A 27,659-nucleotide genomic window follows, 5' to 3' on the forward strand; every position below is an offset into this window, starting at 1 on the left:
CCTTCACTCGGATGTACTCGAGGGCTTCCCGGGGGTCGAGGCTACGGTGTGCGGCCTGAGCTTGCCCCGTCAAATAGGGGGCTAGCAAGGTGGCCCAATGTTCTGAGGGCCACAGGGCAGCGGTCGCCACCCACTCAAACATCACCAAAAATGCTTCTGGGTCGTCCTCATGCCCCATCTTGGTGAGATGTACTGGTAGTGCCCCCAAAGTATCCCCAAGTCCTGTCCCCATGGGTGCGGCAGAGGTGCCTCCCGCCAGGCATAATAGCGCGGCCATCTGTTGTACCAGGTGTTCCTGCTGCACCCGCTGCTGGGCAGCCAACTCCCGGAGGAGCTGCTGCTGGTGCTCTTGGTGCTGAGTCATCAGCAGTTGCTGTTGGCTAGTCATTTGTTGCAGCATTTGCACCTGCTGCTGTTGCTGCTGGGCTGACTGCTCCTGTTGCTTCTGGGCCGACTGCTCCTGTTGCTTTTCCAGCATCCACTTCAGGAGCTTCTCGGCCTCCATCTTGGGGGTCAGCGGGATGCTCCCGACGCAACCCCCACACTCTGGACCTTTTAACAGGTCCGGATCAGTTCCCCACTTCTGGTACCACGTGTGACAGGTTTGGGACTCACCACCGCAGCATCTCCTACTGGTCGTCTCGGGGAATCGGTTCGATCCAGTAGAGCGCATCCTTCTGGTGGTGTCCCGTCTGTCATCCCGCCAGGGGTTGGCATGTGGACCCGCTGTGCTCCCGACACACAGGGTCCTCTTTCTGGAACACTGCCCTCCGACAATGTCCTTCTGTCTATTCGGGCCCCCTTCCGGGGGGGGATGATCAACAGTCCCACACCTTTAAGTCCGATCCCTACAGTCTAGGATCTGGCATGGTTCCGGCTGGCCGCTCCCTGCGGCCTATAGCTGAGTGTATGGTCAAAGGGAACAAAAAACGGGGGAAGGGGGGGACCCAGGCCCGCCCACTACTCTGAGTCCCGGTCCAGAGGCCCTCTAGCGACAGCCTTGCTGTCCTCCTTCTCCTTCCTCCTCTGACTGTTCCTCTGGACCGCTTCCCCAACGGCCCTCCTTCCCGCTAGGTCCTTTCCTACAAGGCCGGCTGCCTGGCAGGCTACGGAGTAGGACCTTCTCCCGCTCTCCAAGGCTGGCCTGCACGGCGCTGTCCGTGGTGCTAGCCTCCCAGCTCTGGAGACAGACCTTCCCCTCTGGAGGCCTGGGACAGACTGACTGCTCTCTCCCTGAGCAGTCTTTTATATGGCTGAGCTGGGCCCTGATTGGCTGGCCCCAATCTGTTCTCTGATTGGCTCGCAACAAGCCCTTCTCTCATTGGCTGCCGGAATACGCAGGCGCCCGGGCCTGCCGCAGCCCACACTCTCTGGGCGTGGGGCAGCCGCCCCACCACAAACCCATTTATAGTTTTGGCCTTCAAAACATAATGCACACACATCTACAACCCCAAGATAGCTTGACAACCACAAGAATTCTAAAAACATGAGTTATACACCCTGAAGTAAAGAAATTTTAATAAATACATGATATTTTGTTCTTATGTGCCTCTTTGTTTCTGAGCCTTTAGGGTATAGTAAGACCAGTACCACAAAAGCTGGAGCCTAAACACCTGAATGAATCTTGGTCTACCCTAATACTTTTCCTGTTACCTCTCCCAAACATTTCATATACCTAAGGCTATATCTACACTACAAGCATATGTTAACTCAAGTTATGTCAGCGTAGTCTTGCTACAGTTACTGTGTCACTTGTGTGCATGCCTACTGGACTCCTTGTCTCGGCAGTGAGGGTAGTCACCAGAAGCACTTGTATTGATTCAGAGTGAGGTGCACCATGAATAGATATCCCACTGTGCAATTCATCACTGTCCACCGCACTATATTTTGGGAAGGTTTAGTTTGGCATTGTATGCTGGGGCCCAAACAGATCGCACAGGAGTGATTGTGATCATGAGATCAACTTCCCATAATGCATTGTTAACCATCCCCTAATTTTATATGTATACCATATGTAAACTTATACATAACGTTTGCATCTTTTTTTCTAAATCCACAAACCTGCCTGGCCCTCCTCACTGTCTGCCACCTCACACAGAAATATGCTATATTTCATACAAAGAAATGTCACATGTCACATATCACATGAAAGGTCAGGATCTGCTGAAACCCATTGTTCTGTCAGAGTATGTATATCGTTAGTGCGTATGAAGTTGTTAGAATATAGATATTCAGGCCTGTCTGTAAAGGCCTATACTTTAAGAACTTAGGTGTATTTTTATCACTTAGCTAGTTATAGAGGTATAAAACAAAGAATCAAAATCATAAGTCCACCTGTGTATGGGCCTTCTCTCACTAGGATAGTCTAAGGCCTTGTTCTTAGGCTAAGGCCTTTGGCTAAGCAGCTGGGGCAGTCATAAGCTGGGAAGCCTATGGTCACATCCTCACATCCCAAATCAGTCACATTGAAATAAGGTGGTATTGGGCTGTTAGGAAGACAATCTTGTCCTGATAGTGCCCATCACCACCAGAAAAAGAAACAGATCTTAAGATGGTTAAAGAAAACTTAGTTTGATAGCATCCTGTCTGGCAAGAAATCACTTATCAATGGTTGTGGTTGTGAAACCCTCATTTCTGTATTGTTTTATCTTTATGGCCCCCACTTTTCTATTCTTAATCTGTCTGGTTCTCTAATTGTTTCTGTCTGCTGTATAATTAATTTTGCTAGGTGTAAGTTAATTAGGGTAGTGGGATATAATTGGTTAGAAAATTATGTTACAATATGTTAGGATTAGTTAGTTAAATTTCAGTAAAATGATTGGTTAAGGTATAGCTGAGAATATTACTATATAAACTGGGGCCAAACAGGAAGTGGAAGGGAAATTGGAATCATGCTTGCTAAGTGGAGGGCGGGAATAGGGACACAGGCAAGGCTCTGCAGCATCAGAGCTAGGAAGGGGGACATGAGGTAAATGCTCTATGGCATCAGAGCTGGGAACGGAACACTAGGGAACAGTCTCTATCAGCATATAGAGATAAGCCTGACTGGTATGAAGGGCTTCAGAATATGCTTGCTTGGAAACTGTGACGAAGTGGGTGGTTTTCTTGGTTTTTTCAATGGTTTGCATGCAGAGGGGGTAGGACTGTTTCCCTGGGTGTTACTGGTTAAACAAGGTGATGGAAGAGGGAGTTTGTTGTTACAGAGGACCAGCGAGGGAACTTGGGACCCCAGCCAATGGCTGGAGAATGGATACCCCAGCGACTGGTGACCCGGTGACCGGGAGGCCCAGCTTGGGAGTCACAGCCAGTTCTGGCCAGTGGGAGGACAATGCGCTGCAGAGAGAGGACCCCAGTGACCTGACCAGCCGGTTCTGGCCAGAGGGGGTCAGAGGACGGCTGAGAGGAGAGAAGGCCCAGACGACCCTGTTGTGACAGAAACTAACTCCAATAAACATCGCATTGTCTGCACTTCGGACTTCTGGTCTTTTGCTGCTTGCTGTCTACGTGACAAAAATCAGGGAAGTGGGAGGGTGAAGGGAAAGCCCTCTAAAAGAAATTATGAATTTTTGCTGTATGGTTGTTACTGAAATATGGTTGTCACTGAAGTAAGTTTGGGAGTTGCTCTCCAGTGACAACAAAAGAGGGAATATACAGCCGGGTGGGCACTGAATGCTCATTGCCAGCCATTACTCATTAATGGGAGTTGTAATCAGTGGATTTCCAATTCAATGACAGACCATACCAGGGGTATTTATGAATAATTTCACTCTGCAAAGCCCATCAGCACCTGTCTGGGCAAGTATTTTCCAGGCACATGTACTTAAGCTCATGCATTCACCTCAATATCTTCACTCACCTTCGCTGGAAGCAACCTGGACACTGGGAAGACAAACACTTCAGATCAGGATACTGAGAAGGAGAAGAATCTAACATTATCAATCACTGAAGACTCCAGGTGTGTACAGTATATGTTGTCTACATTATGCAGACATAGGCCTTTTCCTCACTGATAAAAAACGAATGAAAACAAGACAAGTTAAGTTTTAACAATGAGGGAAAAGGCTCAAGAAAATGTCTCAAAAATTAAACCAGAGAGCAATGAGGCGACATGTGAGTGCCACGGTTCTGCGTGTAATTTTTATGGTGATACCTTGTTGCTCCATATATGTGTAACAGTGACAAAAGTGGAAGTCTGTATAAAGCATGTCAGATTTTCTGCCTATGAGCTTGTTTTCAAAAGGAATTCATAAGTATTTCAAATACTATTTATAATGGTTTTCACAACTCTCAATGTTTTGTGTGCATTCAATGTGTGTGACCTACTATGCCGTGGAAAGGGACTAATCTAAAGATTGCTTAGACTTTCATTAAGGGTTTTTCATGCAATAGCCATGAAATTCCACTTGCAAAATGCGTTTTAAACAGTTCTGAAAAGATATGAATGTGGGCTTTGTTCTCTCTACTCCAAAAATTTGTTTGGTATCAAGTGTTGTCTAATAGGTACTGTGAGGATGTATAGCTGAAGTTTCACTTATGATTTCTTGAGTAATAAACATCATGCACATAAGGCTGTGACACTCTGATCCTGAACCCCCCTAATTAAGAACTGTCATATGATTATGAGATTATTATTTTTTGTACAAATACATGCTTTTGCTTTTTAAAGGCTTTTCATGTCTGTTATCATCATGATACATAAATGTACAGTGTGTGTTATATGGGTTTATGTATTTCAGATCCTTCCGAATTTCAGAAAACTGATTTAAAAAAAAAAACTTGACTAGGAAAGAAACTCCCTGTAATAAACATTAGTATGGCAGATAAAGTGGGTAAGAAGAGGGTTTCCATATATATATATTCTGTTGATTTCTGAATATATTAAACAGTGTCTGCAAACATCCCTGCTTGTGTTTTTTTTTTTAAATTCACATTCTTGTGCTGTTATATTTCCTATCCTGAGTTACTATGATTTTACTTTGTTAAAATGTTACAGGTGATCTCATTATTTCAAATGAAATGTGATTTCCATGGATCAAATGCTGCCAGACTTTGTAAGCCAGAAATACTTTGAATTTATGCACATAGTTCAAATGTATTTATTTAGCCCTTGTGATTGGCCAATGAATGATGCTGCATTGTGGAGTTTATTGAGTTCGGCTTTCCCTGCTTATATGTCTGCAATTTTCATGGCATACTTATAACGAAAACGCTGGTTATTATATGCATAGATATTTGATGTTTGCAATTTTATGAATGTTAACAGTGTGTAATGTTCTCTTCTGTGATCAATACTTAGTGAAATCTTTTGAGGAAAAAATTGCAAAGGTCTGGCATATAAAGGAGCAACACATATCCTGAAGGAATGAATAAAGCAGACAGACTTAACCTGTGTCGATTTGCTGCCAACTTTTTTTTGGAAGGTAAGCAATTCTTTTTCTCATGTAATAAAGACAGAGAACACAATGGAATCTTCAGCATATACATGATGGTCCTGTCCTACAACACTGGGATTATTTGAAGTATTAAATTTACCTTCACTGGGACCAGGATTAGGATCACTAGTTTTCTTCACACTTCCAAGAAAATCTCCTTTGCCTAAATATGTAGGCACTGTAACAATGTATTTCTCAGTTACATGACAAAAGAGTATGAACAATAAATATTACCAAAAAAGCCTAATTTTTTTCATTGAGCAATGACTTCTAGTTTAAATTTTTTTTTCAACATCTACTTACAGTGATATATTGAAATCCCCTCCCCCCGTTATCAAAGGCAGGACGATCCATTCTGTATTCAGATATCTTGTATACGTGTATGCCTTATAATGAATCTATGACTTTGAAAATATCTGATAATTGCTTAAGCACAACAGTTGATGCCATCACCACATCTCCATCTTCTCTGATTATCAGAGGGGACACTTTTCCATTCTGCCAAAGGAAGAAAGGTTGTCATTGTGCACACCATGAAACAAGGCCTATAACTCTTTGAACAGTATCATGACAGTCCACGGGGTGGATATCAAGGAATAATCAAAAGTCCCACTCCCTGCAAGTCCCACTCCCTGAGTTCCTTTGTGGGTGGGGGGCAAATTCATCAACTTTCTGGCCAACCCATTTGACACATCCTATCATGTTCCAATTTAGGCCATTTTGAGGCTAAGCCAATGAAAGACCAGTATGTCGCCAATAAAATGGGCAAAATATGGAAAAATACAGAAAGGCATGGGAAAAAGAAAAGGGGTGATTCGGGCACATCATACAGACCTTGTGCAGCATGCAGGACCTGACAAACCTAAAAGAAATGCAACACCATTTTCTTCTATGCGCCTGACAAATGTTGGTTTTACGGTACTGAAACCGTCAATCACGATGCACCAAGTGGAGCTAAAACTGGCCTGCTACATTGCCTGGCACTCAGCGGTTAGTTCCAAGAATCACCTCGGGGAACTTGTTGGATCAGCTTTCGAGAGAGCTGTAAGTCTGCATTACACAAAATGCACAGCGTTAATAAACAATCTTATTGCTCCCTGCATGTTCTCTGACCTCATCAAAGACATTGGCGAGTCTCAGTATTCACTGGTTATAGATGAGAGCACAGACATTGCTGCAGTAAAGCAGCTTTGCACTGTATTGCGCTACTTCAGCTCCTCCTTAAACAAAATTGTGTCTACATTTTTGGGGCTAGTCATTTTGGAAAGTAAAACAGCAGAAGCAATTGCTACAGCACTGATTCAGTTTCTTGACAGTGTTTGTCTGGATTTCAGCAAGTGTATTGGGATTGGGAATGACGGCTGTAGCATCATAGTCAGGAAGGAAAATTCCGTCTACACACATCTCCTCCAAAGGCATGAGAATCTTAGGCTGATCAAATGTGTATGTCACGCAATCCACGTGTGTGCCAATAAAGCTGTAGAAACTCTGCCATGCAATCTAGAGCTTTTAGTCTCCCATTCCTAAAGCTGGTTTTCTCACAGGCCTCTGAGACACAGTGAATATGCAAAGATAAATCACGGTAACAAGCCACTGAAGTTCATTCAGCTATTAGCCACTAGATGGCTCTCCATTTATGATTGTTGTGTGCACATACTACATCAGCGTTTTTCAAAGTTCGGGTTACGACCCAGTACTGGGTCGTGGCATATAAGGCACTGGGTCACTCTGGTCAGCACCGCTGACCGGGACGTTAAAAGTCCCATCGGCGGTGCTGCCTAGGTAAGGCAGGCTAGTGCCTACCTGTTCTGACACTGTGCTGCACCCCAGAAGCAGCTGGCAGCAAATCCAGCTTCTAGGCAAGGGGGCCACAGGGCTCTGCATGCTGCCCCTTCCCCAAGCACCGGCTCTGCACTCTCGAGGGCAGTGCCTGCAGGCAGTGCCTGCAGGTGAGACCGCGCAGAGCTGCTTGTGTGCCTCCGCCTGGGAGCTGGACCTGCTGCTGGCTGCTTCAGGCTTCAGTCTGTGGTGTGAGACCAGGTGGGAAGCCTGCCTCCACACCCCTGCTGCGCCGCTGACCGGGAGCCACGGGAGGTAAGTCCACCTGCCAAATCCCTGCCCTAGCCCTGAGCCCCCCCAACCCAGAACCCCTTCCTGTACCCCAAACCCCTCATCCCCAGCCCCAGCCCAGAGCCTGAACCCCCAGCCCACAGCCCTGACCCCCTCCCATAACCCCAACCCTCTGGCCCAACCCTGAGGCCCCCTCAAACCTGGAGCCCTTCCTGCACCCCAAACCCCCCAGCCCCAGCCCCACCTCAGAGCCTGCACCCCCAGCCCTGAGCCCCTCCCATACCCCAACTCCCTGCCCCAGCCTAGAGCCCCCTCCCACATCCTGAACCCCTCATTCCTGGCCCCACACCTCAAACCCCTCATCTCCAGCTTTGTTGGGTCATGGGGATCAACAATTTTCTTCAGCTGGGTCCCCAGAAAAAAAGTTTGAAAACCATTGTACTAGATCATTGGGACAAGTTAAAGTTGCATTTCCAAGTGAGCAAAGATGAACAACAATGCTATGATGCAGAAGTTTTGTATCAGATGTATTGTGACCTTGCTAATAAATTGTATTAACAGTTTCTAACACCAATTCTGCAGGAATTTGCTAGAATCAATAAACTGTTCCAACTCGAATCTGGTGGTAATGCCTTCAAAATGCTGGACTGCCTCCAGTCTTTCTTTCATACTCTTATATCAAGAGTGTCACTTTCAGGAAGGATCCCTTTATCTGATGGTAAACTCCTTGAAGTCAATTTGTGTGACCCATACAGCCACTTGCCACTGTGTGCTATTAATATTGGCATACTGTTTACTGTTGCTTTAGGAGATGCAAAGCTTGACAATACTGTTGAAGCTAATGTAAAGAATAGATGCCAAGACTTATTTCTTGAAGCTGCTAAACAAGTGCAGTCGAGATTTTCAGCAAATATTAATCTGTGGAAATCTAGGTCAGCGTTCAGTCCGTCAGCTGTTCTCTCTCAGGGAAAACCTCAACTAATGACCATCTCCATGCTTAAAATTTTCAAAGGTGACTTGGGGGCCTTGGAAGCACTGTATCAAACCATCACCTTCCAGTAATGGAAGAGCATGGATGACAAAAATGCAGAGTAGTTCTGGGTGGAAGTATACAAATTTCAAGCCAGTAGAGGTGAACAGTGCTTTAAAGAGCTAGCCCTGTTTGCACTTTCCCTATTCGCCATGCCTCTGAGTAATGGTGATATGGAACAAGTGTTCTCTCAGATGAACAATGTGAAGTCCAAGCACCAGAACAGGATGGATCACCAGATTCTGAGCAGTTTACCACATCTCCGCTATGGGTTAAGAAGACTGGGAATTTGTTGTAAGGATTTTGTCCCACAAAGAGAGAAGCTTCAATGGTTCAACAGGGGAACGTACCATACTGAAGCTACCAAGACCACAGACGATGGGGAGAGCAAGGATGACCTTTTTTTGTTCTAGTTCTAGTTTTTGCTGAACACAACATTTAGTTACACATTAAAAATCTGAAAATACTACATTTGTGTGTACTTACATTATTACTAAAAAAAATGGAATTCCACTCCCTGTGGAAAGGGCTGGGCTTGTTTTTGGCTTGCTTGAAAAGGGTTGGGCTTGTTTTGGGCTAATTTGGAAAGGCAGCGCCATTTTTTATTCTTGTGAGACTTGGCAACGTTTCCTTTGAGTGCGCCTATTGACATGTTGGCTTCAATGCACAGTTCCCCCTTAATGCTGAGAGAAACTGCCCATGCCTAGGGGACGTGGGGCCCCCAGGAGGCAGGGTCTGGGGCAGGGGGGCTGCAGTGCAACCAGTTGATCGCTGGGACCCAGGAGCATCTGGGATGCGGCTCTGGGAGCGATGGCTGGGGTCACTCAGTCCCGGCGGCAGGAAGTCAATCTCACTCCCTGCAGTGACTGTGGGATGCTGTGAGGAGCCCACATTTCTTGCAAGACCCCTGAGTCCTGGGGGCTGCTGCTGGGGACCCTGAAGCCCTGGCTGCTGCTGGGAGAGTTGAATCTCTAGCAGTAACGTTCCTGCTGCTTCAGTGCAGAGACCCCAGCCTGGCCAGGACACCCCTTCCTGGGCCTCAGCCCCTGCTCCCAGGGAGGGCACCACTTGGAGAGAAGGTAAGAGAGACCTTTCCAGTCCCCCACCCCTGAGCGGTGTCTCCCTGGCTGCAGGGGGAGGTTTTGGCTGGCTGCTCCTAGCTGAGCTGGTTGCAATTCCCTGACCTGTACCCAGGAAAGCTGCTGCCAGTTCCCATTCTTTGCAGGGCGTATGAAGCCAGCTTGCACGATCCACAACCCATGCACCCTCCCCCACCCACCCACCCATCCACTGTCCCCCACCAGTACATCATTTCACCTTTCCCCACTCATACCCAAATACACCCCTCCCCTCTCCCCAACCCATCCACACATCCACCTTCTCCACACATTCGCCCATCCAACCTCCCCACAAATTCGCATATTTACCCAGCCCCACACATACACCCATAGACCCTCGCCCACCTATCCACCTTCCCTCACTCATACACCCAGCCGCCAATCCAACTTCCCCACCCATCCACCCTCCCCCACCCATCCACTCCTCCACCCATTTACCCTCCCCAATTCATACAACCATCACCCTCCCTCACCCATCCCCCAATACACCTTCATCCACCCACCCATACAGCCACGTATCCTCCTCCACCCATTACATTAATCCACCTTCGCCATACATTAACAGGTGTGTTTTGAGCAAGACATGCGAAGTCATTCTTCCGCTCTACTCTGCGCTGGTTAGGCCTCAACTGGAGTATTATGTCCAGTTCTGGGAACCACATTTCAAGAAAGATGTGGAGAAATTGGAGAGGGTCCAGAGAAGAGCAACAAGAATGATTAAAAGTCTTGAGAACATGACCTATGAAGGAAGGCTGAAAGAATTCTGTTTGTTTAGTTTGGAAAAGAGAAGGCTTTGGCTACACTGGCGCTGTACAGTTCTGGAACTTGCTGCGCTCAGGGGTGTGAAAAAACACCCTCCCAAGCGCAGCGAGTACAGCACTGTAAAGCACCAGTGTAATCAGTGCCTGCAGCACTGCATGCTTGCTTGCAGCGCTGCAAGCTACTCCCCTCAGAGAGGTGGAGTACCTACAGCGCTGCGAGAGCTCTCTTGCAGCGCTGGCGGCGCGACTACACCTGCCGCGGCAGCGCTGTGAAGTCCCAAGTGTAGCCAAGCCCTGAGAGGGGACATGATAGCAGTTTTCAGGTATCTAAAAGGGTGTCATAAGGAGGAGGGAGAAAATTTGTTCACCTTAGCCTCTAAGGATAGAACAAGAAGCAATGGGCTTAAACTGCAGCAAGGGAGGTTTAAGTTGGACATTAGGAAAAAGTTCCTAACTGTCAGGGTGGTTAAACACTGGAATAAATTGCCTAGGGAGGTTGTGGAATCTCCATCTCTGGAGATATTTAAGAGTAGGTTAGATAAATGTCTATCAGGGATGGTCTAGACAGTCCTGCCATGAGGGCAGGGGACTGGACTCGATGACCTCTCGAGGTCCCTTCCAGTCCTAGAATCTATGAATCACCCATCCACCTATACCCCTCCATTCACCCTCCTCAATACACATACACCCTGCCCCAACCATCATCAACCACCCACCCCCCACATCCCAATACACATTCCTCACCAATCCACCCATCCCCATACACTCTTCTCCATGAATATGCCAACCCCCACCCCATATACCCTCCCTCATTATCCCATCAGTCCCCATCAACACTCTTCCACTTGTCCTCCCATTCCCCCTTCCCCAACCAGCCACCCTACTCCATACACCATCCCTGATGCATGTACCTTCCCCTTCCACCCACCAGTCCCCATCCACCCTATCAAACCCATCCACTCTTCCACCCAGCCATCCTCTTCCACCATTCACCCAAAGATCCTCATCCACTCATGCACCAATATTCTCTCCCATAACCATACACCCTCCCCTACCCATACATGCTCCATCACCTATTTCACATCTCCTCCCACCCATCCACCCACACCCATCCACTCATAGATCAATAAACGCATCCAAACATACACCCACATCCTCCCATCTACCAACCCACCAATCCATGTTCCCCCACCCTCTGACCTATCCACCAACTCCCAACGCAACCATCCATCCACCCTTCACCACCCATGCACTTAGTTACCTATGCACACTCCCCACCCTCACCCAGCCACCCTCACCCAGCACCAATATCCACCCACCCATGCACGCTCTGCTACCCATCCACCTATGCACCCATCCACCTTTTCCAGGCATACACCCATAACCCCTCCCTCACCCATCCACTCATCCCCATCCTTCCACCCGCCCCACTAATCCCTCAAACCACCCTTCCCCATCAATCCACCTAACCACTCATCCGCAATTCCCCACCTTTTCTCTCATACTCAGATTTTCCAGCAACTTTGTCATCCTAAACTATCAGTTGTGCTTGGTTGAAATGAAGAATTTTGATGAGAGATCACCCCTGAATTGTCAGGAGAGATTCCTAACTGCTTTGCAATGTAGGTTCGCTGAGGACTTTTTGGCCCTCAATAGTTGCTTGGTTGCAATGAAGAACTTTCACGAACCAATATCCACTGAAATGTCAGGAGAGCATCTTAATGCTTTGCAATGAAGATTGAGAGCATTTCAAATAGGTGATCACCAGAGAATGATTGCTTGGTTGCAATGAAGAACTTTCACAACAGACATTTTCTGAATTGTCAGGAGAGATTCCTAATTGCTCTGCAATGAGTTCTCTTAGAACAGTGGTTCCAAACTTTAACAACCTGTGAACCCTTTTCACTAAAATGTCAAGTCTTGTGAACCCCCTCCTAAAAATGAATATTTCCAGGGATTTTCTCCTTTACTTGAGTATAAATTATAAAAGCAGTGATCTTGGAAATATAAAATTTGTTTTTATGACATGCTTATTACACACTATTTATTATTAATGATTATTTATCATTATAATACTGTTATTACATTATGAAAACTGCAACACTCTTCCAAGATCTCACTTTCGTAGCTTGTATCACTTTGAATAAGCCTGTTATAAGACAAAGCTCCTATGTTTCATCAAGGAGAATCAGATGTGAAACAGCATGAAGGTATTTAAGAAGCCAACTCAAATCGTTCCTCCTACATAAGCATTCAGGGCTTGAGCAGTACAGGTAAATAACGCACATTACAACAAAGCTTAAACTCGTTCTTCATAATAATTTCAAAAACAATATTAGCTGCCTATTTAATTTTAAAAACAGCAAAAAATATCCACCTCCCTTTCCATTTCTTATAAGGAGTCATGAAGTTTAAATCTCCTCAGTGTGATAGATATGCTTGCTTTGATCTGCTTAGCTCTTGGAAGTCCAGGGACTCTGGGCTGCGGGCCCAGTGCTGCCTGGGGTTCCTAGGGACAGCTCTGTCTGCCATTAGGGAATCTTTTCCCGAGAACCCTCTGTAACATTTTGCGAACCCCACTTTGGGAACCACTGTCTTAGAACTTTGCCGCCCTGAAGGTTCAGCAGGGATTTCTTTTTTGTTTTTAATGAAGAATTTTCACGAATCGATCACGTGATTACTTAGCCAGGAGAGATGGCTAAGTAATTTCCAATTTGTCCCCCTGACAATCAGGAGTGACTCGTGGCTTGGTTATAATGAAGCATTTTTATGAACTGGTGGTGAAGGGATGAATGGAAATATGGCTGGATGGGCGGATGAAGGTGTAAGGGTGAAAGTGGAGAAGGTGTATTGGTGGATGAGGGAAGTGGCCTTCATGTAACCCATGTATTACATAACTCAGAAAGGGTATTGTGACATCAGTCAACAGAAACATGAGACTATTGCTTCTTGTCTCATCTCTTGCTGTAAAAGGCTGTTCCGTAGCTGAGCAATAACATTGAAAAGTTCAAAAGTAGCTTCTAATTTTGAGCGTCTCCATTTCTGGGTTCCCCGTACGATGTCTTGAGCCTTATTTTCAGAAATGTGCAACAGCATCCCTCACTCCCATTGGAATTATGGATGTTTCATACTTTTGAAAATCATGTCCAAGATGGGTGTCTCAGATGAGGCACTCAGAATTAAAAAATGTATCCTTCAGCTTCCCAACACTTTCACCCTGTTTCTATTTGTCTCTCTTAAAAATGCTATGATCAAATGTATTCCATAATAATGATGCTTTTATTAAGCTCCTTACATTTCTATCACAATGAATCCTAGGATGGGGAAATACACAATATGTTGCAGGGAATAAATATATTTATTGCTGAAAATGTAGGAATATATTTCATATAACATCATAACAGAAGAGTGATAATTCATTTTATAAAAACTATACATAAAGTCATTTAAGTGTAAAAATACCAGTTCATTATACTGTTTATTATAACACGTATGGCCCAATTCTGCCTGGAGTCAGTGAGATTACAGAGGCTGTAAATTAATGTAGGATTTGGCCTGCTGCATTAATGAAGACACAATGATTATTCACAGAATAATCAAGATAAAACCTCTCCAGCTCTGGATAAAGCTGGCAGGACATACACTGACTAACTGAAAACCAGAGTGGCAGCTGAGTTTGTTGCACAGCTGAAAGATCTATCAGAGCACCTTCTTTTGGGTGCTTTCATTTTTGGATGCTCAATCTGAGACAGTTTGTGCCCGATTTTCAGAGGTACTGAGCTTCCCATAGCTTCATATGAGTTCCCTTGGAGTTGTAGGTGCTCAGCACCTTTGAAGGCATCTCAAGATGCTCCCCCGCCCCCCCTCCCCCAATTAGAGAACATTCTTGGTATTTTTGGCCTGTATGTCCAAAGAGGTTCTGATAAATAACAGCTGTTTCACCTCAGGTCATTGTCTGTCATGAGAACAAAATTCTTTATAAAATATTCTCAAGTGTTTGTATTAGAAATGGGCCAAAACCAGCCAAAAATGTGGAGTAAATTTGGATCCAGAATTTTGTTACTGGGTTCTAAATCTAGATAAGCTGCCTGGATTTAACATCCTCTTCCTCCCCAAGTCTGGATCCTGTTCTGACTTTTGCAGTTGGGTCCAGCTCTAGTTTGGCTAGCTTACTTTATTTACACCTTTGGCTCCGCACTTGGGCAGCAATACTGGCATATCCTGAGAGATCCTGTCCTCCAGAGAGTTCTAACCCAGTTTTGTAGAACCAATAGGTTCCTGATAGCCCAGATGAGCAGAGGAAATTCACTTAAGGTTTTGGAGAGTTATTCAAACTCTGAACCTTTTGAAGTTTGCCTGTTAGTTTCTGAGAGTGTCCTAGGGTTCCAGATATATGTGAAGTTGGAGCTTTAGTCAGCAGTAACTTGAGTCTGTGGACTTTGTTTGCTAAACAGCTCAGCTGTCTAATTCCAATTTAGCAGACAGAATTCACTTCCCCCAATAGGCAAAGACTAGTTTTCACTCCATGTGGGTGAGTCTTTGGATTCTGAGCTTGTAGCAAAAAAGAAATGTGGGTTTATAGCACATGCACAGAGATGCTGCTGTAGTCATGGCTTCAGGGGGACCTTTTTAACCATGGTCTGTGTCCTCTGAATCTGTTAAAGGTGGACAATGGATGAGTGGCAACAGTGCAGCCTCCAAACAGCTGGGCATAGCCTTAAAGCTATCTAGTAGATAACAGAGGGCAGGCCTATAGACCTTAGCTGGAAAAAAAACTACCCTAGCTTGTAATAGAGACTTAACACTTTCCTTTCCATTCCCAATCTCCCTATTATTCTAACTTTCCCAGCAGAGGGAGCCCCAATCCAGCACTTGATCCACAGGCATAGGTTTAAGTTCATTTGGCTTTTTTGCCTCTTAAATCCTATGGCACATGGTGATGCACAGGCAGCCAAACAGACCAGGAGCCTTCACCCAACATGGCCATAAACTTTAAAAACAGGAGCCTGCATTTGGCTCCTAATAAAGTGGCCTGGCTTTCCAAAAGCCTGAGTACCCAGTGAAACCATGGATCTGGGTGGGCAGCTCACTCAGCACTTTTAAAAATCAGGCCACTTATTAGGTGCTGAACGGTTGAAGGCCCCAGTGTCCTGCAATAATCTCTGCACGGCTGTAACCGTCTGTCTGCGTGGGGACCCACTCAGGGCCGGCTCTGGCGTTTTTGCCGCCCCAGGCAAAAAAGCCTCCCAACCCCCCCCAGCGGGGAGCGCGGCAGGGGAGGGCGGAGAGCCCGGCCGGGGCTCCGCTCTCCCCGGTGGCCAGAGCGCCAGGAGGAGGGTGGAGAGCCCGGCTGGGGCTCTGCTCTCCGCGGCGGCCAGAGCGCCGGGGGGAGGGCGGCGAGCCCACCGCGGCTCCACTCTCCGCGACCGGCCAGAGCGCAAGGGGGAGGGCGGCAAGCCCGGCCGGGGCCCCGCTCTCCCCGACCGGCCGGAGTGCCAGGGGAGGGCGGCGAGCCCACCGCGGCTCCGCTCTCCCCGACCGGCCAGAGCGCCGGGGGAGGGCGGCGAGCCCGCTGCGGCTCTGCTCTCCCCGGCGGCCGAAGCGCCGCGGGGAGGGCGGCGAGTCCAGTCACAGCCCCGCTCTCGGGCCGGAGTGCCGCGCCACGCCGCGCCGCCCCCCTCCAGGTGCTGCCCCAAGCACATGCTTGGTGGGCTGGTGCCTGGAGCCGGCCCTGGATCTATTGAGGTCAGTGAAGCTCCAGACTGGCAAAGGGGGTCACACGCACAAGACTGGCACCTAACCTTGCACTTACAAATCCAGCTTTAGAAAATCTTGGCTGGTGGCTTTGATTGAGCTGGACATTGCATGGGACCTCAGTAAAACTCCCCAGCCAATCACTGCTGGGTGGAGACCTTTAAAATGTGCAGACTTGTTAGTAATACCCACACATGGAGATATAAAAAAATCCCTTAAGTCTTGCACTGCTGCCCACACCCAGCAGTGTCTACTACATGTAGTCTCCCAATCTTTGTTTTTCCTTAAAGCACTGGTGTTCTATGAGGGTTTAACCTCTTTCTGCTGAATAAAGCCCAGGAGATCAATAATACTTCACAAGCAGGAGGACTTAAGGTAGCTTGTTTATGAAATTGTATCAAATCTGCTTGGTTATTATTGCTGAGATGGTAACTATATTCCCGGTATATAGCATTGTTTTAAGTTCACTTTTACATTCATGTCAAGAGTAAACTCTAGTACAGCTGAGCACCCTGCCCTTCAGCAAATCTTTCTTTTATCTCTCCTCCCTCCCTGCTGCCTTGATGCTGATCCTGCTGTAGAGCTTGGTCTGCGCAATGTAGCCTCGTGGTTTTCAATTTCATGTCCAGCAGCGCCCCAGTTCATTTACCTCTGAAACAAGAATGTAGGCCGTGGAATGTAGCAGCTCATGGGGGAGAACAGAAAGGGAGGCACTCTTCTCCCTTACAGTCAATTGCTTTTCCATCACAGACCTAGAGAATGGGATGAATCCGTTTCTATTCAGATTTGAATATGGGGATGCTCTCAAGAGCTGAGGGATGGGGTGGATTCTCCATCACTTAGAATCTTTCAAGCAAGATTGGATGTCACTCTAAAATATACGCTCTAGTTCAATGGCAAGTTAGTGCATTTAATGCAGGGATTGCTGGATGAGTATCTCAGGCCTGAGTTGTACAGGAGGGCAGACAATATGATCAGAATGTTCATAGAATCATAGAAGATTAGGGTTGGAGGAGACCTCAGGAGGTCATCTAATCCAACCCCCTGCTCAAAGCAGGACCAACCACAACTAAATCATCCCAGCCAGGGCTTTGTCAAGCTGGCCTTAAAAACCTCTAAGGATGGAGATTCCACCATCTTCCTAGGAAACCCATTCCAATGATTCACCACCCTCCTAGTGAAATAGTGTTTCCTAATATCCAACCTAGACTACCCCAACTGCAACTTGAGACCATTGCTTCTTGTTCTGTCATCTGCCACCACTGAGAAATAGCTAAGCTTCATCCTCTTTGGAACCCCCCTTCAGGTAGTTGAAGGCTGCTATCAAAACCCCCTCACTCTTCTCTTCTGCAGACTAAATAAGCCAGTTCCCTCAGCCTCTCCTCATAAGTCATGTGCCCCAGCCTCCTAATCATTTTCGTTGCCCTCCACTGGACTCTCTCCAATTTGTCCACATCCTTTCTGTAGTGGGGGGACCAAAATTAGACACAATACTCCAGATGTGGCCTCACCAGTGCCGAATACAGGGGAATAATCACTTCCCTCGATCTGCTGGCAATGCTCCTACTAATGAAGCCCAATATGCAGTTAGCCTTTTTGGCAACAAGGTCACAGTGTTGACTCACATCCAGCTGCTCGTCCACTGTAATCCCCAGGCCCTTTTCTGCAGAACTGCCACTTAGTCAGTCAGTCCCCAGCCTGTAGTGGTGCATGGGATTCTTCCATCCTAAGTGCAGAACTCTGCACTTGCCCTTGTTGAACTTCATCAGATTTCTTTTAGCTCAATCTTCCAATTTGTCTAGGTCTCTCTGGATCCTATCCCTACCCTACAGTGTATCTACCTCTCCCCCCAGGTTAGTGTCATATGTGAACTTGCTGAGGGTGAAATCCATCCCATCATCCAGATCATTAATGAAGATGTTGAACAAAACCGGCCCCATGACAGATTCCTGGGGCAAACCGGCTGCCAACTATACATTGAGCCATTGATCATTACCTGTTGTTCCTTTCTGGCCTTAAAAATCTAGGTCGTTTTACCCCAAATTAGTCTTCATTTTAAAATAAATATACATGGGCCAGATCCTCAGCTCTTGTAAATGACAGTAGTTCCATGGGCTTAGTTACTATTTACAGCAATCAGACCTTACCCAAGTCTTTGCCCATGGAAACATAACTTGGTAATGGGATGCTGGAGGAAGGAAAAAGCCTCCTCCCTGATAACTCTTTTACCTTGGTCCATTGGATTCAGATGCTCAGAAAGGCCAGATGTTTTCATTCTTTGTGCTTTGCCCCAGAACAATCATGGAGTTCCTCTCCATCTTCCTCCGATCCGAAGTCTTAACCTCTGGCCTAAACCAATGGGAAAATGCTATTAATGTTTATAGGACTCAGAACATGTGGTTGTGTTTTTGCACATATTACACTGGGCCTACATGCACACATCTGAGCTACATCCAGATCTGTTATTTTCTCCAGCTCCAGCCTAAATTTTCAAAACACATGCTGTCAAAATATTTGTGGCAGCATCCAAAAATGGAGGCTATAAAATGTTTTTGCTGGGCCATGAGTCCCAGCATAACAAACAGGCTGACACAAATACCATCTGCAGGAAAATACGCAGTATGTCCCCACATGCGGGGTGGGGAGTGACAGGCAGAAAATATCAAATCAACCCTATTGTTGGGAAGTTTCACCTTTAAAAATCCAGTTCTTTTGGTGGGCAGAAAAATGCTCTTTGGAGGGGCAAGATATCTGATTATTTGGATCAGTCTTAGCTTCAGTTTTTTTGATGTGTGTACAACCTGATTGAAGGGCCCATTGAAGTCACCATAAAGATTCCCACTGATTTTGGTGGGCTTTGGATCAGGCACAGTGGGCTGGTGAAAGATCGTTGCTGAGCCAGCTGAAATTTTTTGAACTTTTTTAAAGACTTTTTTTGAAAATGAAAATGTTCATATGTACATAGACAGAAAAATCAATAGTGAGTGGGTCATCCCCCCCACCCAAAAAAGTCACAGCTCAGATCCAGCTCTAGACAGGTTTAGTGAGCTGTGCACCTCTAAAGGCTTGTGGGCTTGCTTCAGAAAACCTCAGATGCCCCTGAAAATAGCTAGGGAGATTCCATTACTTTTAATTTTCATGGCTGCTTCTGGGCTCTAGCCCTGAGAGAAGCTGCTCTTGCTGTATTTGTAGCTCTCCCAGAAGGACATATTGGAGATGCTGTGAGAGCCTATTCTGGCACTCTGCCTATCCTCAGTGGGCTAAGAAAGAGTAGGATAGAAAGCAGTCGTGCTACGGAACCCTACTTGCCCCTGGAGTGGGGGAAGAGGTTAGGGTGACCAGATGTCCTGATTTTATAGGAACAGTCCCGATATTCAAGGCTTTGTCTTATGTAGGCGCCTATTACCCCCCATCCCCTGTCCCCATATTTCACACTTGCTATTTGGTCACCCTAGAAGAGGTGACTATTCAGATCAAATCATAGACTACTCCTAAGGGCTTTACGGTGCTATATGGTGATGGAGGCAGATATGGTGCTCAGATACCATGGTGATGGGGGCAGTAAAAATACCAAGGCAGATTTCCAGCCCAGATTTCCACGCCTAAGATTGGATTCTACCCATGATTTTGGAAGAAGCACCAATGTTTAGCTATTTGTCTGGAGCAAATATTTGACTGTGTGAAGTTCACATATGACTTTAGAACATCTTAAATCCAATAAACCAGCCAAAGAGAAAGGGATTAGGAATGATCTCTTCACTCCTTTCCTGAGGACCAGACCCAGGTCTGTGCACCACTTGAATTCCCTAGTGATGGATAGGCTATGTGCACAGGGGTGAATTTCGCCCTACGTGAGTAAAGAATCAGTATGAGAACTGCATATACAAAAATCAGTCTGTTTTGGACATTATGAGGCACACCACATTGCTCGTGGCCAAGGGTTTGCCTTTGCAGGAGCCCATCTTTTGCTATGTAAAGCAACGTGTTCCTTTTCTAATAGGAGAATTCTTTTGCAGTTGTGAAAACACCTCAGAGCAGATCATTCATCATAACCAGAATGGGCCCATGAAAGGGGATTTGCTTTGACCTAAGTGAAAAAACAAAAACAAAGCGACTTTCCCTATTTGCCTGAATAACTCAAGTGGGACTAAGTGTAAAAAGCTACCAGTCTTCACTTCCCTGGGAGCTATCTGTTAGTAGAGGAAATCAGGGCTGGCTCTGGCTTTTTTGCTGCCCCAAGCAAAAAAAAAAAAAAAAAAATCGGGGCAGCCAGAACAGCAAAGCAAAAAAAAAAAAAAAACCCTGCAGCACGGCCGGAGTGGCAAAGCAGGAAAAAAAAAAACCCCTGCTGGGTGGCTGGAGCCACTGTGCACGGGGACTCCCTGCACTGCAGATGTGCCCCAGCTAGCGGGGGGAGAGAGAGAAGGTGGGTGGCCAGGGCTTCAGCGGGGCACTCGCCACATGGCCCTGACTGCTGCGCCGCCTGCCGGGAGGGCTCCACGCCGCTCCGGTCAGCGGGGGGGGAAGGACGCGGGCTGCCCTGCCGGGCTTGCTACAGACCTGGCACCGGCTGGGGCAGACGGAGTGTGCAGCCCACTCCCAGCAGGGCGCTCCCCTCCTCTGTGCCACCGCCCCCTACAGGGCGGCTGGATCGGCGAACAAAACAAACAAACAAAAACAAAAAAAGCGGCCGTGCCGCCCTAGGATTGGGCGGAATGCCGCCCCATAGAATCTGCTGCCCCAAGCACGAGCTTGCGGTCCTGGAGGAAATTAAGGTCTAGCTTACTTCAGTTCAATATCACAGGAGACTTGACCCTATTTCAGATGCTGGGGAAGTTAGGATAAGTGAAGATTAGATCATTACAGTTTCACTGTATTTACAAATGGGATAAAGGTCTAATGCTCCATTTCCCATAGCTGTGGTCCCAGTGGAGATTGGGCTGGGGCCAAACCCCAGGCGTTTGTAAAAGAGCCATAGTCCCCAGATTTTAAAAATATAAAAATACTTTGTTGTTCGTAAATGCTGGTCAGGCATAAACCCTGCTCTTCCACCAGGAGGGGGTGCTTTGCCTTTGCTGCTGAATCTAGCCTAGCCATCTCTTCTTGCTGAGCCATGTCACTGCCTCCATCAGTGGCTGCAGGAAGTGCATCCCCAAAGAGCGCAGGAGAGCTGTGTGAGTATGGTGAGGAGAAGTGGGGGTGAAGGACTGAGAGTGGATGGGGAGCTGGAAATGGGGAGGAAAGGGGTCAACAGTGGGCTTGGAGTGGGGAGAGGGATTTAATGGAAGGAACAGGAGTGGAAAATCAACATATTTCTGGTGCTTCCCAGTTCTATCCAGATGAGACATACTGTCTGTTCTTGAGGTATCCCAGCATTTCCACTGGGTCCCAGCTGAAACCAGTAAGTGCAGCAGTGATAAAACAATTGTATAAAGAACTATGGGACCCAGTCCTCAGCTGCTCCCATTGCCTTCAGTGGAGCTATGCTGAAGTACACCAGCATAATTCTTATTTATGGAGCACTGGTGATATTCTCAGCACTGCACAGAGCAGGCCAAAGACCAGGTAGGATCTTACAGTCAGAAAGAGACAGATGTAGCCAGAACTCTTTTGAACCCTAAATGCAGTTTGGGTCCAATACAAGCTTGGAGTGAAGGTTCAGGATGGGTTGTGTTTTCTCCCTGGCTGATTTGCCCATGCCACATACTTTAGCTGAAGCTGTTTGATTTCTTCCTGCTTTGTATTTGTTTCGGTTTCCCAAACAATAGCAGGAAGCTTGCCTGTTACGTGGATTTGGTCCCACACCAAGTTTTTTCCAGCTGGGAAAGCCATTCTGTGAACCATTAGAGGATTTTCCAGCTGTAACTACATGGATCCTAATTCAAATGTGTCTTCATAATGTAGGTGCACCCTACCTCCCAGAACACTGGGACATTCCTGAGTTAAACAGCTGTTCTGCCAGCTGAAAATTGAAAATAGCCTGCATTCTTTGCAACAATTGCTGTCAATACTACTGAGTCCCCAGCTGAAAAAACATGGGAAGGTTGCACTGTGCCATGTAATCCTCCCACCCTTGTGAGTAAGATATCCAGGCTTTTCCTGTTACCCAGTTATATACACAAAGCAACAGATATTCATTAAAACAGATGAGAGAGCTTGGATAACTAAAGGAACATCCATGCAGAGGATGACTGGCAGTGGTGTCATAGGCCTGGTCTACACTAGTCAGTTATTTCGGAATTAGCCGAGTTAATTAAAAAAAAAAAAAAGATTCCGTCCACACGATTAAACTGTTTTTTTCTATTTAAAGGGCTCTTTAATCCGATTTCCGTACTCCACCTCGGCAAGAGGAGGAGCACTTAAATCGAGATCGCAATCCCGGGTTAAAGGTATTGTGGACACAATTCAAGGTTATTGGCCTCCGGGAGCTGTCCCAGAATGCTTCCTTGTGACCGCTCTGGACAACACTCTCAACTCCGATGCACTAGCCAAGTGAGCAGGAAAAGCCCCGGGACCTTTTGAATTTCATTGCCTGTTTGGTCACCATCAGCAAAGGTGACCATCAGCACAGTCACCATCACAGGTGACCATGCAGAGTCCACCATCACAGGAGATCACGCAGTCCCGGATTCGCAGATGAGCTCCAGCATGGTCCGAATGGGAGGTACTGGATCTCATCGCATGTTGGGGAGATGAATCTGTTATGGCAGAACTACGTTCCAAAAAAAGGAATGCAAATATGTACGCTAAAGTCTGCAGGGCCATGACAGAAAGAGGCTACTCCAGGGACACAGAGCAGTGTCATACAAAAATCAAGGAGCTAAGCAAGCGTACCAAAAAGACAGGGAGGCGAACGGGTGCTCTGAGTTACAGCCCCATACATTCCGCTTCTACTGTGAGCTGCATGCAATTATGTGGGGTGACACCACCACTACCCCACCACTGTCCGTGGACACCTGCAAGGGGGGAGTTGCATGGAGTGAGGAGGATGAGTTATTGGAGGACGAAGAGGAGGAGGAGGAGGAGGACAGTGCACAGGCGGTAAGTAGGGAATCCGTTTTCCTCCCTAGCCAGGAACTATTCTTAACGCTGGAGCCAATAGCCTCCTACCACTCCCAAGGTGGGCTCCCGGACCATGACCCTGGAGAAGGTATTTCTGGTGAGTGAGAGCCTGATGGGAGCCACGCGGTGGGGGGTGAAACCCAGCCGCACTGGGCTGTTCGCGTTTAGTTTAAAGGGCTTATCCCTGCTCAGAGGCTCATCGGAGCCACACGGAGGGTGCAGGGTGTGGGAGGGGGGTGTTGTGTGAAGCGATCATCCCAGAGAGCCCACAGACCCTCCTTTTATATGGCAAACCCACCAGGCATTGCTTGCTATGGGAAAGGGGGCCCAGCAGTTTGAAAGCATTGAAATGAATGTGGAAGAAGCAGAACCCCGCGTGCCCCTAGACTGCCTGCAAGCTGAATTCTGTTGCCCATGTGTGATGGCATACTCACACCAAAGTGGCAGGCACTTCAGTATAAGAGGCAAAATGCTAACTTGTACAGAAAGAACATGTGCTGTGTACTATGAATTGCCTGTTTCATGATGAAATGTATCTTTTAAAATACTACCCTCCCTTTTTGTCCTCCCGCAGGTGCAAATGTTTCAACTTGGCCCCTATCTACTCTGTCTCAGAGGCTGGTCCAGATTAGAAGGCGGAAAAAACAAACTTGGGACGACATGTTCGCCGAGCTCATGCAGTCCTCCCACACTGATAGGGCCCAGCTGAATGTGTGGAGGCAAACAATTGCGGAGTCCCGTAAAGCATTACAGGAACACAAAGAGAGGAGGGACGCGCGCGATGAGAGCAGGCAGGACGCTATGGTCAAGCTCATGGGGGAGCAAACTGACATGCTCCGCTGTACGGTGGATCAAATGCAGGAAAGGCAGCAAGACCACAGACTGCCGCTGCAGCCCCTGTATAACTGCCCTCCCTCCTCCCCAAGTTCCATAGCCTCCTCACCCAGACGCCCAAGAACGTGAGTGGGGAGGCTACAAGGACCCACACACTCAACCCAGAGGATCGCCCAGGCAGCAGAAAGTTGGCATATGCAAACTTTTGATTTGGTTTCTGGACTTGTCCTTCCCTCCTCCTCCACCCCCCTAACCCAATTTCCCCCTCCCCCCTCTACCTTCTGATTTCTCTCAATGTATTTTGCAACAAATAATAAAAAAGGGTTTTTAAACAACTGTGACTTTATTTCCTTTCATATATATATAGGGGGCAGGTAACTTCAAGAGAAACAAACACAACTGTCACACCGTAGCCTGGCCAGTCATGAAACTGGTTTTCAAAGCTTCTCTGATGCCCAGCGCGCCCTCCTGTACTCTTCTAACCGCCCTGGTGTCTGGCTGTGCGAAATTGGCCACCAGGCGAGTTGCCTCAACCTCCCACCCCGCCATAAATGGCTCCCCCTTACTCTCACAGATATTGTGGCGCACACAACAAGCAGCAATTACAATTGGAATATTGCTGAGATCTAACCGAGTCAGTAAACTGCGCCAGGGCGCTTTCAAATGTCCAAAAGCACATTCTACCACCATTCTGCACTTGCTCAGCCTATAGTCGAACTGCTCCTTACTACTGTCCAGGGTGCCTGTGTACGGCTTCATGAGTCATGGCATTAAGGGGTAGGCTGGGTCCCCAAGGATAACTGTAGGCATTTCAACATCCCCAACAGTAATTTTCTGGTCTGGGAAGTAAGTCCCTTCCTGCAGCTGTTCAAACAGACCAGAATTCCTGAAGATGCGTGCGTCATGCATCTTTCCTGGCCATCCCACGTTGATGTCAGTGAAACGTCCCTTGTGATCCACCAGTGCTTGAAGCACCATGGAAAAGTACAGTTTATGTACTGGCCGCCCCGGTGTGCCGGGGCCAAGATAGGGATATGCGTTCTGTCTATCTCCCCACTGCAGTTAGGGAACCCCAGTGCATTAAAGCCATCCACAATGGTCTGCACATTTCCCAAAGTCACTATCCTTAATAGCAGCAGGTCAATGATTGCCTTGGCTACTTGCAGCACAGCAGCCCCCACAGTAGATTTGCCCACTCCAAACTGATTCCCGACTGATTGGTAGCTGTCGGGCATTGCAAGCTTCCAGTGCTATGGCCACTTGCTTCTCAACTGTGAGGGCTGCTCTCATTTTGGTGTCTTTGCGCTTCAGGGCAGAGGACAGCAAGTCACAAAGTTCCATGAAAGTGGCCCTACGCATACGAAAGTTTCGCAGCCACTGGGAATCATCCCAGATCTGCAACACTATGCGGTCCCACCAGTCTGTGCTTGTTTCCTGGGCCCAGAATTGGCGTTCCACGGCATGAACCTGGCCCAATGCCACCATGATCTCCCAATCGCCAAATGTCGTGCTTCTAGGAACGTCTGTGTCCATGTCCTCATCAGTATAGTAATCGCGTTGTCGTCGCTTCCTGGGTTTTGCAGGTACTGCACATACTGCTGGATAATGCGCGAGGTATTTACAATGGTCAAAACTGCAGCGGAGATCTGAGCGGGCTCCATGCTTACCACGCTATGGCGCCCTGCACGGGTAATCCTGGAAAAAGGGCGCAAAACATAGGAGAGCTGTTCGATTCAAGATGGCCGATAAAAGGCAGTAAATGGTTGTCTTCTGTAGCTTTCACGGAGGTGGGAAGCTCTCTAGAGCTGCAAGTGCGGGAGAGCAGAGTTTGCGGCGGAAGCTGTGTGGCTTAGTTCACGATGGCCAAAAAACAGCGGGAAATTGTTGCCTTCTGTAGTTTCCACAGGAGCCCAGGATAGACAACATGGAGAAATTAGCAAGTGCTGCAAGAGTGGGAGAGCAGAGGAAACTGTGCTGCTCGGTTCATGATGGCCGAAAAAAGGCGGGAAATGGTTAGATAAAAGAGTAGATAGAAACACAAGAGGACATGCGAGGTGGATTCATAGTACCAGAAGACAGATGGTGCACCGCACTGCACCATCTGCTGGCAGTATGGCGTCTGCCGTAGCTTTCACGGAGGGAGGAGCGAGTGACGACACACACCCGGAAACACCCACGAGAATTTTTTTGCCCCATCATGCACTGGGAGCTTAACCCAGAATTCCAGTGGGCGGTGGGGACTTCGGGAACTGTGGGATAGCTACCCACAGTGCACCATTCCGACATTCGATGTTAGCCTCGGTACTGTGGATGCACTCCGCCAAATTCACGTGCTTTAGTGGGGACACACAACACTGAATGTACAAAATTGCTTCAGAAAATTCGAATAGAATAATTTCGAATTAATTTCATACTGTATACGTACCCATAGTATTTGACTCACCCATACTGCATGGTGATATGTAGAGATAGGCCATGTAATATAAAGTGAATGTGTTATTAGTGCCCATCCAAGGGACCAGCATAGGTTACCTAGCAGAGGTGGGATGCTCTGCTTTCTGCCCAATTACCCAACCATAACGATGAATAGAAACCATCCAAGTATACACATAGTCAGCAAATGATTATCTGCTGCTCAGTTGAATGGAAATCTTTACACCAATTCTGATTTTTCCACTCTGCATCTCTGAACTAGATTGGGTACAACATGGGGTTACCATTCCCCTTGAATGGAGACGCATCGGGGGATTGAAGGCAGCATATAGCTCAAAAGGATTTGGAATAAAAATTGGTGTATGGGCTGGATTTGAATTGGCCCTGGCCAGTTACGCGCTGGATGTCTCAGGTGGACTGTCCAGGAGTCCGAAGGTTCCTCTGCCATGTTAGGGAAAAGGATCTTTTTTACAGCACTTCAATGTTATCCAATGGCATTCACACGGCACAGCAGGAAATCTTTACAGGCCAGGTGGAAATTTAAATTGGCTGGACAAGAGAAGACACAAATAACTTGTACCTTTACCAGAACTAGCAGCAAACTGCAATGGCTAGAGATGAGGAGGGAGTTGTCAGGTTCAGAAAAGTACTCTCCTGCCATGAGCAGTCATAGAGAAATCTTCATTAAGCCCCCTCACTGCATCCTCTCAATTACAAACTAAAGACTCTCATGAACATCCCAGTCCTGGCAGGTACTACCTGTAGAGCTGTGGGCAGGACCTCTTCAGAGCTGCCGATGACAGTCCCAACTTGCTCTGGTTCCTCAGCCTGGTCTTCTTCATGAGATCCCTCATTCTGCCCCAAGCGTGGCTTTCATCCTGGGCAGTGCAAACCAAACCACAACTTAGGCTGATACCTAGAGAAAATTCCCTGTCCAGTGGGCAGTACTAAAGGGTGCTTCCAGGATGACTGATTTAGAGGGGAGATTTCTGCTTAAAATACTAACTTAGCCAGAACATCAGAGTTATTGTCCCTCTTGGTGCCAATACAGGACTATTCTTTTTTCAAAAAAATTAGTTGTCTAGTTTCAGGTCAAACAAATTGATTTATAATAGTCCTTTGGAGATTATTCCACAGACTTTAGAGTTAGCAATTTCCCCCCCTT

General features: G+C 47.2%; 1 protein-coding gene across 7 annotated transcripts in view; it reads right to left on the bottom strand.

Moving 5' to 3' along the window:
* Window positions 1-16,676: 16,676 nt before the first annotated feature.
* The window catches only part of LOC101945979 (uncharacterized), a 59,654-nt gene continuing 48,671 nt past the window's right edge, over window positions 16,677-27,659 (bottom strand). For 4 of the 7 annotated variants that reach the window (XM_005285633.4, XM_024107993.3, XM_042850064.2 and 1 more), the window contains 3 exons: window positions 27,254-27,372; window positions 18,395-18,514; window positions 16,677-16,816 (listed from right to left, as the gene is read on the bottom strand). In XM_005285633.4, the coding sequence (XP_005285690.1) occupies window positions 18,418-18,514; window positions 27,254-27,372 (216 nt within the window). In that variant the 3' untranslated portion in view covers window positions 16,677-16,816; window positions 18,395-18,417. Of the gene's footprint in view, window positions 16,918-18,394; window positions 18,515-27,253; window positions 27,373-27,659 lie in introns of all 7 variants that reach the window. The other 3 variants (XM_005285634.5, XR_010589453.1, XR_010589454.1) reach the window with 3 other exon arrangements.

Source organism: Chrysemys picta, chromosome 7 (assembly GCF_011386835.1).
Source record: "Chrysemys picta bellii isolate R12L10 chromosome 7, ASM1138683v2, whole genome shotgun sequence".
Lineage (NCBI taxonomy): Eukaryota > Metazoa > Chordata > Testudines > Emydidae > Chrysemys > Chrysemys picta.